At 35.0% G+C, this 15,302-nt stretch overlaps 1 protein-coding gene and 1 long non-coding RNA gene across 3 annotated transcripts; both read right to left on the reverse strand.

Annotated features, from left to right (window-relative positions):
* Positions 1-4,771: 4,771 nt before the first annotated feature.
* Positions 4,772-7,772, reverse strand: LOC114822412 (uncharacterized). Of its 2 annotated transcripts, XR_011578186.1 has the most exons (3): positions 7,554-7,772; positions 5,514-5,764; positions 4,772-5,228 (listed from the first exon to the last, which is right to left on the reverse strand). It is a non-coding gene; the product is annotated as an uncharacterized lncRNA (long non-coding RNA). The 2 variants fall into 2 exon arrangements; XR_011578185.1 differs by lacking the exon at positions 7,554-7,772 and having other exon boundaries at positions 5,514-5,826.
* A 788-nt stretch (positions 7,773-8,560) lies between these two features.
* On the reverse strand, positions 8,561-13,865 carry LOC103417148 (S-linalool synthase-like). The gene is made up of 12 exons (XM_070816295.1): positions 13,492-13,865; positions 13,170-13,368; positions 12,607-12,845; positions 11,631-11,754; positions 11,425-11,543; positions 10,969-11,201; positions 10,725-10,843; positions 10,542-10,640; positions 10,202-10,417; positions 9,922-10,051; positions 9,580-9,825; positions 8,561-9,269 (listed from the first exon to the last, which is right to left on the reverse strand). The coding sequence occupies exons 1-12, from the start codon at positions 13,808-13,810 to the stop codon at positions 8,676-8,678; spliced, it is 2,637 nt and encodes an 878-aa protein (XP_070672396.1). The 5' UTR covers positions 13,811-13,865; the 3' UTR covers positions 8,561-8,675.
* Between the last annotated feature and the right edge of the window lie 1,437 nt (positions 13,866-15,302).

The following is a 15,302-nucleotide window of genomic DNA, read 5'->3' on the forward strand; positions in this document are numbered from 1 at the left end:
TACACTCTACACCCGATCATGGCTTGCAAGTTCATGAAGATGATGCAGAAGAAGTGCCCGAAACACCCCTCCCTGAACAAGCGTCGGGTTCGACCCGTTATCCAATTAGGCCTGAAGGTAAGAAGGCTTCAAAGAGAAAAGGGAGTGCTTCCAAGAATGACTATGCAAAATACATGGAAGAACTTGCTCGCCAAGGTGAATTGACTTTGGTACAGGAAATGGCGAAATTTGAGTCTGATAAGGCTAGAGATGAGGCAAAAGTTGCAGCTATTGAGAGAGAATTTCAAACTAATCAGAGAGAAAGAGAGCTACTTAGGCAAGAAAGGGAACAGGTTAGAGAAGAACGAATGGCTTAACGAGATCGTGAAATTATGAACACGCCTTTAGAAGGGAAGTCTCCAAATTCTAAATATTTTCGGAGAAAGCGAACGTGGTACGAAAGAAGCATGCAAGAGAAGCGAGAGCAAGAGAAGAGGGTCCTAGCACGACAAGAGAAGATCATCCTAGCACCAAAAATTGGTTAAGTGATGATGAATAGAGTAATTTTTGTAATCGGAGCCCATAATTTTCCAATCACTTTGGGTTGTAATTTATTATTTATTGAATAGAGTACTTTATGTTATTTCCAATTTATTGAATTTAGTACTTTATTTAAAGTGAGAGTAAATTTATTTAATTTGGTAAGTTATTTATACTAAGAGAATATTTATTCAAGTGACAAAAACACACCAAATAAAATTACATAAACATACCAAATAATAAAAAACTCATTAAAAATCTTATCCGAAATTACAAATAAAATTATTTTGTATTATTTTATAAATAAAAAAATATTAATATTTTATTGCCTATTGCCAAGAGGGAGGCTCCCACACTGGAGATGCAAAAGGCAGTTACTGTTTATTAAGGGCAGTTACTGTTCACTGGGTGGATTGAATAGTGAATTGCCTGGGAGGAGGGCTCCCACACTGGAACTGCTCTTAGAATCCAAGTGGAACATTGATGGTATGATCATACTCTCTTCATTACAAGCTTCACATACATAGGTAGAACACTAAAAATGGTTAGGTTTTGAGCTAGAAATTGGCTCTGAAAATCGGGGGAAAAACCTACAAAACTGCAGGAACTTGCGAGGAAGGTTAGTACTGTTTGTATTGGCGGCGCGTGAAGCGTGTGTGGTGCTAGTGCATGCAGCGCATGCCACAGCGTGTGGAGGAACTCGAGGTCCCTTATTAGGTTTCTCGACATGCCGAATCCAAATTTGTTGTCCGCTTTTCGAAATTCGACAATTTTAAAATAGTTCTTTTATTAGCCATACTTTGTACGAAAACGCATAATTACATTAGTATGTTATATTTACATACATGGTTTCGTATCTAGGTGAAATGTATCGCAAGGATCTTCGATGCCTGCGAGGTGGGTTCGACCCAACGACATGATTTGTGAGTGGGTCTTTTCTTTCATATAGTGTGTGTGTGTGTGTGTGTGTGTGTGTGTGTATTGGTTAGTTTCCACATATATATTTATTAATGAATTTTCTACATGATTGCCATAATTAAATTAACGTTTATAAGAAATGTCTTATTATTGAAAAATTATGAAATAATCCTACGGGAGCACATGTAAGCTTACTATAAGGGGATGCCTTAATTATATTTATGGTGAAGAATAATATTATATTGACTAGAATTGTTGAATTACTGTTGCATGATCATATTTACATTATCTGCTCATCATTGCTGCATTGGTGTTAGTACTCGCCCGGGGCCATGGCCAGTCTTTCACGTGTATGTTCACATCACACCGTACACTCACTTTAGATCTATTGTAGATGCCAGTCTTGTCCTAGATTGCTATAGGCAATTAGAACTCGTATATGATGCGCATAGCGCTAGTCTTCACGTGATTGTAGTACTAGAGCATAAATCATTATTACACCCAATCATGTTCATGTCAGAATACCTCTGCATGAACTCGTGTGTTAGCATATGTCGATGAGCACTCGATATGATATGTTTGTTTATGTGAGAATATATGATTACATATGTCATGTGTTTATTTACAAAAGTTTGTGACGTATTGCATTCTTGAGATACTTCTGGCTATGGTAAGTATTTTCATACTATACATAGTATATCTATTTTGGAAACTATACTTGTTTTACGGTGAAGGGTTATTATGTTTCAAAAAGGTTTTTACAAAACTTTATTTTTAGGCCCACTCACCCTTGTTTTTTGCTCCTCCAAGTATTAGTGGCAGAGCTTTCGTGTCGACAAGGATTTATGGCAAAATGTTGTTGTGGGTATACTATCGACGGTATAATTCCTCTTTTACCTTTACTGTACTTTACTTATACTCTGACATCACGTGTGAAATGGGTTCATTCCTGCTCACATGCGCACTCTTACATTTAGGTACTTTAGGTTTAAATCTACTCACATTTTCCACATCACTACACTTTATGGCTTCGTTACATTCTTGGTGCCGGCCAGTACAACTCGATTCGGAGTCCAGGTGGACACTCCGGGTCGGGATGTGTCACCTTTCTACACAATTTTGAATCCAAATAATCGACTACATACATTTTCTCATGCTCATATTCTAACATGCCTTGCTTTGATTAACTCGAGGTTGTTGTGGATTTCTTTAGGGAGTGGTGAAGTTGTCAGGGGTGTTGGCTAGTCCGGCATTGTAGAGGTGGAGTAGACTGGTGGATATTTTCAATAAGTACGTGTTTGTAGCCATTACGAAAACCCAATATGAGTTGTATGTGTTTTGCAGTCTCGCTTCAGTTGAGTTTTTGTCATCTTGGAAAATTATGCTATATGTGAGTTTGGTGGTCTCACTATATGATAGCTTGATTGTTATGAGGTCGATATAGTAGGTTAATCATAACGAAAACTCAATATGAGTTGTATGTGTTTTGCAGTCTCGCTTAGTTGAGTTTTTTTGCTATATGTGAGTTCGGTGGTCTCACTATATTTTAGTTTGATCGTTGTGAGGTTGATATAGTAGGTTCTTCATCAGAATATTGAACATGAGTTGTTTTGAGTCTGTTGCATATCCACTCTTAAATGGTGCTTTGGAATCATGAAGGAATTAGAGCCACGGTCATTACTAGAAAAACTACTTATGAAGACTGTTCACTGGATACAAATATAAAAATGTCATATTATATTGTTAAATAGAATCACATTTTTTTCTTCAATATCTTTTGTAAATGTAAGAGACACAAGTGTGGTGTCATAGATATTTAACCCAATATGTGAGAAAATTTTCAACATATGTGGATTGTCATTTGTCTAAAAACTAGTTTTTCGTTTATACCATTTTCATCTTCATTTTTGTGGGATTTTTTAATCGTTACTACTATTTGGAAAGCACACAATAAGTTTAGTTTCAAGGATTGAACAGTTCCTCTACATTGCCTTTGAATGTCAATTAAATGTTTTGTCAAAAAAAATTTGGGATCACTCATCTTGGTAAGTTTATTCTTAGATACTCTTAAGGTTCGGATATTTGTATCATTTTTTCTTTAGGTATCCAACTCATCCCTCGTAAGGTTCACTTTATTCGTCATGTGCATTGGTCTCCACCCTGGTATCCTTAATTGACTTAAGCTTGATATTAAGGGCTGGCTAAAAGGAATCTTGATCATTTTGAGCTTGCAAAGCATCATACTCCTTTTGCATGGTTTGTTGCCAATAAGGAATTTGAGAAGCAACCCTGAAGTTAGAGGGTTTAGAAGAATCTGTAATATCAGCAACAAAGGTAAATCCTCCAAAAAAATGAGTATAATCATGTAATTTCAAAGTTTGAACTTGAGGAAAAACTGTTGCAAGTGCAGTGTAATCCTTTCTAGTGATGGTTCCAATTTTAAGCCCTGTTTGAATACCCTGAAGAACATCTGCTTGTACTGAAGCAGTGGATACTGAAGATGTAGTAAATGGCAAAACAGCTTCCAATTGTCTTAAAGAAAGGACAGGCAACACATAGGGATTGGAAAGAGTACCATTAGAACTGGAAGCAACATCATCTAGATTAGGATCATGTGCATGATTTGGCACATTAGAGTCTCGGGAATAAATGCTAGTAGGGGATGCATCTCGATTTGTAGGTGAATGACCAATGTCAAAAGGGAAACAACATGTCTCGTAGATACATTGGAAGTTTGAACTGAATCTGACTGTGGACATGTTGAAGATGAATGACCAATGTCAAAAGGGAAACAACTTTCATCATGTATGACATGCCTTGATATCACTATTTTATTTGTAATGGGGATTATAACAAACTGCCCCTTTGTAACCAAAGCAATAACCCAAGAAAACCATTGAGTTGATCTAGGTTGAAGCTTGTGTCCCAGTATAAGGCTTGAGATAAGGGTAAATAGTAGAACCAAATACTTTCATAGAAGACAAATCAGGTTTCTTATCAAACAGTTTTCCAAACTCTGATTGCATTTTCAAAATTTTAGTTTGCATTCTATTAATCAGAAATACAACATGTGTAACTGCATGGTACCAAAATTTAAAAGGAAGTTTTGCAACATTCAACATAGTGATAGCATTTTCAACAATATGCTTGTGTTTCCTTTCCACCAAGCCATTTTGTTGAGGTGTATAAGAACCAGGTATAAAATGCAATATCCCATGAGTAGCAAGATAATCCTTGAAAGTATTACTTAAGAATTCACCATCACCATCAGATTGTAATACCTTTATCTTTGTATTAAACTGATTGTCCACATAAGCACAGAATCTTACAAAAGTACCAAAAACTTCAGAGTTATTCATTAAAGGAAATACCTCTACAAATCTTGTTGCTTCATCAACAAAAGACACATAACATCTGAATCCCTCAACTGATACAACTGGTGAAGGACCCCACACATCAGTATGGATTTTATGAAAATGAATATCAACCCTATCTAACTTCCCTGAAAAGGGCAATTTACTCATTTTGCCACTAAGACAGTGTGAACAGACATGAACATTTACATCACTAGAGACGGACACATTAGAATCCCCGAGCATAGCTTCCAAAATCTCATTTGAAGGATGGCCAAACCTGTGACGCCATAAAGAAGTCTTGACAGCTTTTCCCAAGAATGCAGCAGCAGTAGAATCACCTTGAGGAAGTAAAGTTGGAAACACATGTACAGGAATCCTAAACAACTCATTTTGGCTACTCTTTCCTTTGTAAAGTATCACCCATGTTTCCTTGTCCTGCACAAAGAATAGGAAATCATCACAGATAAACCAACTATTGTTATCTTTGCACAGTTATTTCACTGAAAGAAGATTCATAGTTAACATTGGAACATGCAAAATATTTCGAAGATAAGGAGTGAGAGTGAGATTGTAATGTGCCATGACCATTCTGAACAGTCAGGCCTTCACCACTTCCAACAATGATCTTCTTATCACCATTATAAAGAACATTAGAATTTAAGAGTGTGATATCAGGGCTCATATGATGAGAAGCACATGTATCCACTATCCAAGACTCACCCTTAGGAGAAGGTTGTGCAGTTAAAGCTGTCATAGAGGAAGAAACAGGAGACCCTTGAACTCCAGAAAAATCTGGAACACTTGTAAAGGACTGACCCTGATGTAGAAATGAAGGAGCAATGCTACTAAAATACTCTTGAGAAGGAGAAAAGCCTTGAAATCCACCATTACGAGGAAAGAAAGCATGAGACATAGAATTAGGATGCACGAATTGAGAAGAAACATCTTAATAGGCATAATTGCCTCGATGCCTGCAATCAATAGCAATATGTCCATTTTTACCACAAATTTGACATTTTTGAACCACTTGAGTGTTATCAGATCTATATATTTAAGTGACTACAGTATGGCCTTTCCTCATGCAAATTTGACATTCAAGAACAATCTTTTTCTATTAGATGTGTTGCCAGACCAAAAGTTACCATTTTTAGGACCATTAAACTTGGATTTATAACCACTATAACCCTTGCCTCTATATCCATTATTATTACCAAAACATCAATTCCCTTGCCCATTGTAGTTATTTTGTCCTTGACCACCAAAACTGTTATGCCCTTGTCCATTAAACTGATTTCCAGGAGATGTAAAACCAAAAAAAGAAGAAGAATTATTCTGTGAAAAGACTGGAGCTTGAGAAAACCCCATATTAGATGGTCTAGGAGCAACAAACCCAAAACCAAAATTCTGGAGAAATGAAGCATAATTAAGCAACCCTTGAGCTTGGAAAAGATGCAAAAGCAGTTGACACAACACTAGATGCAGATAAACCAGGATTAGTATACATAGCAGCCATACTATGAACAAGAGATTGCATCATAGTTTCAAGATTCTTCTCTACCCGTAACAATTGAGCTCAGAATTCTTTCAAAGTAATAGGTGTGTCTCTGGCAAGAATAAAAGTTCAAATCATATCAAAATCGGCTGGTAATCCTGTGAAAGCTGCTATAACAACATCATTATATATGATCTTTTCACCAGCAGCAGTAAGTTTGTCTTTAATAACCTTCAACCTTAACTAGTATTTATCCACATTATCACCACCTTTCTGAATGATATGTAACTCTGCCATTAACTGATTAACACTAGCACTAGAAATAGACATATATCTATTTTGCAAAGCAGCCCAAACTTCATGAGAAGTCTTACACCCAACCACATGCTCAATAGCATCATCACTAAGTGTAGCAATAAGAAGACTAAGCAATGGCATATCTGTCTTAACCCAAAAGGCCTACTACTTTAATTCCTGTTTCAAAAATAGATAATTTTGTATCTTACTGTATAAAGGCAAGCGCAAATGTATGAATAGGAGATGTTATGCGAGTATCTATAGGACCTAAATTATCAACCGGCTCTCCAAGCATGTTGAAAATTCGTCCTAGAGTCGCTCCACCGACTGGAACACTGAGGAGCTCCAGTGTCAATCATTTCCATTCCTCTCTTTAGACCATCTGTAGCACTCATAGCGTTTTATAAGTAGTGCTAATTTCTTTAGTAACCCCCATGTCAAAATTAAGCACATATTTAGGAGGGCACACAAATTCACCAGTGAAATGATCAAAGAGATCATATCCACGAAGCACTGAGCAAAACTGAAAATTCCACTTAATGAAATTATCATCATTCAACTTGATTGTTAACATCCCTAAAAGATTCTCAAGCTTCACTGACTCAGACATGATTACGTAGCAACAATATCAATCAAGAATCACAACCACAAACCAAGAAGATGAAATCGGAAAAAATCACCGACTTAGGAGAAAAACCCAGATGTAAAACTCAAATTTCGCGTCCAAAATTTCACAAAGAAGAACAATCAACTAACAATACTGGATGAACAACTGGTTATCGACCTTAATTCATCACAGAAATCATGTGAATTGGCATCAGCCTTCAAGAACGCTTCAATAGCATACAATCTGAAATGATCTAATCAATCAAGCTGTCTGGGCATCGGCCTTGAATTCAGACAAGCTACTACTATAATCTTGAACAAAGAAACAAGATCCGAAAAAAAAATTCCCAAAATTTACAATTTACCAGATGACTGAAGTCGAGGAGAGAGACCACCAAACCTCGAAGAACACCATAGCGGAAAAAAAAAAAATCACCAAGAATCCATCACGCAAGCAAAGTGGCTCTGAGATACCATATTAACAGTAAGACCAATATTACAGAAAGAAGAAATGCAGACGATCAAAAAGAAGAAACTTCAAATAGAAGACAACTTGTATTTCTCAGAAAATGCAACAGTACATTACAAGAGAGGGAAAATCCCTTTTATACATTCTGTTTACAACCTCTTAGCATATGGAAATTCGAAGAAATTATATGTTGAGCAATCTTTTGCTTGTGAAACTTAAACCCTGATTAGATTACTCGTTAAATATATTGAGTGGGCAAAGGTGCTTTAAGGTGCTTTATTAATAACAAAATCAGGCTTTAAGGTGCTTTATTATATAGGAAAACTAATGAAAAAAGTTTGAAAATTTTGAGTTTTAACTATAAGGACAAAATAAATGGTAAAATGAATAGTATCATGATTGACTTTTTAGTGTAAAAATGTGGTTTTTCGTTAAAATAAACAATACCGGGAGCTTTTCGTTAAAGTTCCTTTATTATATATCTACCTAGACAGCCTTCATTTAAGATGAAATCTGGTTGGTATGTAAAACAAGATTTAAAAATATGTTAAAAGTTATCTTCCTAATTGATTTACTTTTAGGGAATTGTTATAGGTATTCCAATAATCTAATTGTGCACTCTAAATTAACTTTCTACACTTAAAATGCAAAAATAATCTTAAGAAGAGTGCACCATTGAATTTTTAGAATACCAATAATAGTTTGCTAGCAAAAAGGGGAAGCAAGCAAAATAATATGTACAATACTCGTTGGAATTCCACTCTAAAGAAATTTTTTTTTTAATTTTTTTTTTATATATAAGAGGTACAATTCCACTCATAAACATTATTATACATCAACAAAACCATGTTTGCCAGATATAATAAGCTTCACCATAAAACTAATTGGCAACATGGAGACTGAGAGTAATCTAACTTATTTATAAGCTCATTCAAAGTCTATCCCCTCTTATCAACGTGAAATTCACTCTAAGGTGACTAACTAGCCTTTTTCACTCTCATCTTTTTATTCATCTGCTTTACAAAGTAAATAATTTATAATTTATTTCTGCACTAACATGACGAGTGCACGAAGCTAAAGGAAGACTGTTAACCCCAGTAGCCGGAATAGATGCAAACCTTGAAATTCCGAAATCTCGTAAAATAGTTGGTTTTCTCAGCTTAAGTGACAAGACCTCATATCCAAAGTAAGGTTTGGCCACAAATTCTTTCCTTAAGTTCCCTTGGACTTTCACAACACAAGTAGTCTGGGATTTTCCATAGCTAGCCAAGCTTTTAGGTTTATCCTTCTTTAATATTCCTTGTGCATCCATCCTCAAAGGATCATACATCGCTTTGTTGATGTCCGCAAGCAATTCTGTTGGGGAGTCATATGCATTTGTAGAATTGAAAAACATATGAAAGGCTTTGAGGCAGGAGAGATGGAGTTTTTTGCATGCCTTTGGCATATCATCCCCATTGATGCCATTATTCACCAGAGCCTGTTCTAGAAACTCTTTCTTCTTTTCATCCAATACCTTCTGTATAATCCCAATTGATTCTTCAGCCCCCAAATTGGGATTTCCCTTCATGTGTAGCAGAACAAGGTTTGGCTTCCCCTCCTCTTGCTCCCTCTGCAATGAAATCATTAAATTCAGTTTTCTCAATTATTTAAGATTATACTAATTAACATGGTGACAACTAATCAAGAACGTGGTCATTATGAATTTCTCTTTCGAGAGATATTTCAGTTTAATTATCCCACCACTACGTGAAGTTATCATTAATCTATTTACGCGGATTTTTTTTTCAAAGCATGTTTTATAAAGATATACTCTGGCTCCCTAATATAACAATCTAGTCGTTTACCACTATTATAATAGGTACATTAATAATATTATATGGCAGTGTGACGGTTACAATAAAAAATATCTCTTCCTATACCTGATAGCTTTGAATTTCGTTCAAAAGCCGTGTCAAAAGCATAAGTGAATTTGTAAGTGGATGACTTTGAGGGGACTTTAGGATCTCTAATCCCGGAGGTGTATCAAGTAGAAGAGCAGCTGTAAGAATAATAGTCTGTGAAGCAATGGAGCTTGTGGCTACTTGGAGGTACTCAACAATTGACAAGGGATGCCCATTTCTGCTCCATTCTGTTTCCTTTAACCAGCTTACAAATGCTTGATGCCACTAAATTCATTCGGCAAAAAGTAAAAAGAAGAATAAGTAACACTTTTTTTTTTTTTTACAATTATTTCAACTAAATTTTTTTACCAAAAATCTTACTAGATCCTGAATATAACTCTTTATGTCATATCCATTTTGTTTGAAGAATTGCCAAGAAATGTCATCAACAAAATCTTTTAGAGACGTGAATATAGTTTTTCCATGTCCTTCTAGTCCTTTTTCCTGCCATCTGTACGATGTACAGATTTAATTAGTTAAAATAATAACAAGAGTTACTTTAAATTTCTATACGTGGATTATATATTTCCGTCTTAGAACATGCATGTGAAATTCAACACATAACCCATGCACACAATAATCATACATTAATATATTGTACCTCTCGACGGCCTTGACAAGAGCTTCCAATTCATTCATCGAACCTTCCTTGTCAAAAAAGTCATCAGCAACTGTAACAAGGACTGCGGCTTTCACAAGTGCGGACCGTACATATGACAGGGAAGAATGTGATGCTGTTGAAGCAACTGCAAAATAACAGTACGCGGTTTTCTGTCTAGCAAACCCCATGTCAACAACACCAGTGTCCTTTGACCACCTGCATGATTAATTTTTCATCCACAACGGAAAAAGAAAAAGGTTTTCATGGTTAACTAATTTCAGTATTAAAATTAAAAAAAAATGGAAATTCTTTAGTGAAAGTGTAGACAGTGAGTACGAACCTTTCTAACTCCTTTAATTCATTTCTGAATATGGACTGCCGTAGTGTATAGTTCTCCATAGCAAGTTGTAGCAGCATGGCATTGCTTTGACATGATAATCTGCAAGGTATTAATGAATTAAACTGCTTAATCCGAGATTTGACTGCCTTAATCTATTCAATTAATTAGTATTAATTTAATTACCTGCAGGATAAACCCTTTCCTATCCATGGACCAGCAGGCTCTAATTTCGTCTCAATGAACTTCCTGTGCTCCAGATGATCCAACCGAGCAAGCCATGGAATACTAATTTCATGCGTAATCTACTCAAGGGAGATATGCAACAAAATTAATCAGGAGATGATCATTATCATTAAATAACTAATTATAATGATTGAATATATTTTCTTATTGCAATTTTTATTATATTTATTCTGAATATGTATACCTGGTCTTGCAAGCCATTCATACTAGAAGGCCCGACCAGATTCTTAGAATCTTTTATTGTTTCCTTTTCTAGTATTCTTTTAGAGAATTCCTTAACATCCTCAAGCTCACTTTCTCCTGTAAAGGTCACATCAGTCGCCCTGTATACATTATACATGGCACTCAGAAAAATTTCATGGTGCTCTTCTATGTACACCATCATATCTTCGTCATGAAGGAACCAGCAGAACTTCCCTGCAAATATTAACAAATTTTGGTATGTAAATTAATAAATAAACTGATTTTTTTTATTGATAAATGATATGATATATACAAAATTATACAACGTATGCCTAGAGTGTCACAACAGAGTTACAACATCATAACGAGACTAGAAAAAACCAAGTTTCAAGTCATCACAAATATTATAATCTGAAAGCATGTACATAACAGCAATTAAGCATTAATTGATCCTTACGAGGAGATACTGTATAACCGTGAAGTCTGAGAAGTCGAAACGCAAGTGAATCTTTATATAGTTGAAGTGGCATGGCATGCTTTTCCTTGCTCTTTGGCTCTTCGCAACTGATGTAACTTCTGTTTTTTAAAAAAAAAAAAAAAATTGATTAATTAACCAGTTAATCGTGTGCGTATATTGCTTAATGATGAATATTAGGTCGTCACCTGTAAACTTGTCCCAGCATAGTTGTTATCTCTGCCATGAAATGCTCTGCCAGTCCCAGCCTCTCAGTACGATTAACAAGACAAACCCTTAGAAGGTTTTCATCCATGGGGTAGATCGCAGGAACTGTACATGTATAACAGAGTTGTCTTACTCTTTAATTTCATGTGGTTAATTAGTCATTTTTTCATAGATGCTAAAATAATCTACTTTATTTGTAAATATGGGGAGGGGTATTCAAACACGAGACTTTGGGTGCAAGGACAAACGTCCCTTAACCAACTAAGTTACAATCCACTTGCTTGGTTATTTTATGATTTAATGATTTTTTTTTTGGTACAGTGTATATGAAAAATTCGACAATGCTACCAAGTGTACGATAACTTCAATTTTTAAACGTTAGATCTTTATTTTTATATTTTCAGTAACAGTTTAACAGTTGAAAGAATAATATAGCATACTCAGACATATCTCGTATGTGTGTATATATAGGGCTGGTTTGGTATTGTTGTGCTTTGAAAAAAAGCTGCTTCTGCTATACTGTGAGAATAAGCAGCTGTGAAATAAAACATCAGAGTGTTTGGTAAACTTTTTTGTAAAAGTACTTTTGATAAAAAAAAAAAAAAAGCAGTATTATAGTGTTTGATAAACTTTTATGTAAAACAGATGTGAAAAAAAACTGGTTTTTCAAAGCTGGGTTTTGCAGCTTGTGTTTTTGGCTTTTTTTCACCCAAAACTGTGAAAAAAAACTGAAGCTGAATGTTTACCAAATATAAAAAAACTCTCAGCTTTTTTTAATAACCATTTTTTTTCATAATCACCTCAGTACGGTTAAATCTGATGACATTTGTACAGGTGACAGCAGACTACGCATCGTAGACCAGCAATCACATCATAGGAAGAAAAAAACAAAACATAAACATTATTTGGAAATTTTGGGCAATAGATGGAGTTGAAATGCATGCATGTCCTACGTACCTGAGAACCCGCATTTTTGGACAATAGAATTCAATTTGGACAAAAACTCCTTGCGTCCTGTCTTCATAAAAGCATATGCAATAGCTGATGGGGATTGGATTAACAGCCCATCTTCCTCACTTTGGCATAATAGTAGAGTCTCATTGAGGTTAATATCATATGCTTCAGCAGGCAAAGCTTCCAGGTATTGCATGAGTTCTGGTGAATAGTACTGTTGCTGATTACCACTATGCACCAACCTGCTCCAACAAAATCTAGATTAAATACTTAACTACGGTCGATTTGATAAATATTTCGACAAAAACTAGATTCAATAAGCTTGAGTAGTGTGGGAGGAGGGAGAAATGCACATGTAATGCGATAGAAAATGAAAACAAAAATTAAAAAGAAAATCTACGATAAAATTGTTTTCAGTTTTTAGTTTTTATGTTGTGTATCATTTAATGTGTTTTTCTTCCATGTTCTACCGGCCACCAATCCTCTATCCTTATTCATCCCTAATTTCTTTCTTGTATTTTCTCATTATTTCTAAATAAATTATAAAAACTAAAAATTATATATACCTATGCATTTGGAATATTTGTTGTCTCTTTTGGAAGACTTGTTCTACCAACGCTGTTGAACCATGAGAAAAATGAACATGCAGTCCTTTGCTCTCTGCAAGTTCCACCATTGCTGGGAAAACAATCACAAACCACTCAAGAAAAGAATTATTTTGCTCTTCCAGTAGCTTCTCTGTGGTTGCATGGATGAATGCTAGCCCTAAACAATAAACATAAGAAAAAATTGCAACAACCAATTATTCCAAATGCATAAACGGGTATTTCCGACAGTAATTTTTTTCGGGGTTTGCGAAATTTGATCATTTACTTTTTTTTTACGTACCTTTCTGAATGGCATCATGGCCAACATCCCATGTGGCAAGTGCAACAATGCAAGCAAGAGTTGAAGTGAGGGACTCTATGGTTGGAACATGGTCATCATCTCCCCAAAAGCCTCGTGTGGTTTGGTGTTGGAGCACCCAGTCCAAGCATCCTTTGAACAAGGGTTCATCTGATCCTCGGTGAGGATTCGAAATCATCGACAGCCACGCAATGTCGTAAGGAGAAGGAAGAACAAGAGAAACAAGATCAACATCCGGTGAAAACAATTCTTGTTTAACTTTCATTACCAGATTCTTAACCAAAATTTCTTGAGAATCCATGCGATATTGTGTTTTTAGATACTCACACACTAACAGTACTTAGGTACACACACTTGTTTTTTGCTTTTGTTTTGTCTTGCGGATCAAGCATATAATTTGTATGGTATTTATAGAGAGCTACAAGCATACGGAAACTAATTTCCCCTCCACCTGTTCTCGGACGATGGTTCGATACAATTGCCGCAGTCATTAGAGTTAAAGTCAACCCATTTGGAACATAGTTCACGAGTCACAATTGGCATTCCAATAATAGCACTACTCAATTAAAGCAAGTTCAGTTCTAAATTCTGGTTCTCCCTTCTTTCTTTTTTTTCCTTTCTAGTTCTTAAATTCATGACTGTTACATGTAGAAATGGTATCATTTTTTTTTTGGGAATTATAACGAAAAGCTCCCGGTACTGTTCACTTTAACGAAAAATAACATTTTTTACACTAAAAAGTGAATCTTGATACTATTTACTTTACCCTTTATTTTGTCCTTATCGTTAAAACTCAAAATTTTCAAACTATTTTCATTAGTTTCCTTCTTTCTTTTTTTTTTGAACAAATGATATTATCTACACTAAGGAAAAATGGAGGTCCAGCCTCACAATGGATTAACAATAATGTAGTTCAAATTCGTCTTTCGCGAGAATCGAACTTAAAACCTCTTATTTACAAGTGAAGAGAAATACTACTAGATCGTAATACTAAGTGACGAAAGGGTATCAATTTGTTCCACATTAGATTTAGAGATTCGACCAATCATGTCATTATCTTCTCTCGCTGGCATATGTCAATTTGTGCGTGTGTGTGGTTATTTATTCAGCTGACAATAATTTAGTCAGGTTACATATACAATATCCATACAGTATTAGTACCCGAGGGAGGGCCTGATAGACATGTATCATGATTATTAATAAAAAGATGTTTTATCACAAATAGTTGAGGACGAGTTGAACTGATTCTGCAAAAATGATTGAGGACAGATTAAATTGATTATAGTAATAAAGGATACAAACTGATTTTGCATATAATTTCAAAACTGATTATGTAGAAATAATCAATGATGAGTTGAGATTAGGGCACATATTGATTTTGTTGGAACTGTGAGGGTTGAGTTGTATTAACAACCCTAAAATCTTAGGGGTATGACTGATATTTTAAAACATTGTTTCCATGTTATTGCATTGTGCTTTAGTTGTTTTTGTGTTTTTGTCTTTCCTTGGTATGTTTAAAAACTAGTGGAGTTCCTTGAAATATAATAAAAGTTTTTTTCTCTAGATATAAAGCTCTTTTTTTTTAAATAGGATATGTTACTTTTATCCAGCTGTGAGGTTCATGTAAAAAACTAAAAATTTCAGTGATATGTAATTACTAAATTGCCATGTCTTTTTATTTTGCTAAGTTTGGATGAGAGGGTTAGAATAATAATTTCATGGAGTTTTGATTGATAAACATAATTTTATTAGTAGGTTGTTTAGATTTACGTTAGAAAATTAATAAAGGTTTA

This window comes from Malus domestica, chromosome 17 (genome assembly GCF_042453785.1).
Source record: "Malus domestica chromosome 17, GDT2T_hap1".
NCBI lineage: Eukaryota > Viridiplantae > Streptophyta > Magnoliopsida > Rosales > Rosaceae > Malus > Malus domestica.

What these genes read in the sequence shown, in the direction of transcription:
- LOC103417148 (XM_070816295.1), bottom strand. Translation starts at nt 13,810, where the DNA reads ATGGATTCTCAAGAAATTTTGGTTAAGAATCTGGTAATGAAAGTTAAA. An exon ending in CAAATATTCCAAATGCATAG is followed by an intron (nt 12,846 to 13,169) that starts GTATATATAATT and finishes TTGTTGGAGCAG; the next exon opens with GTTGGTGCATAGTGGTAATC. An exon ending in GGAAAGGGTTTATCCTGCAG is followed by an intron (nt 10,641 to 10,724) that starts GTAATTAAATTA and finishes AATACCTTGCAG; the next exon opens with ATTATCATGTCAAAGCAATG.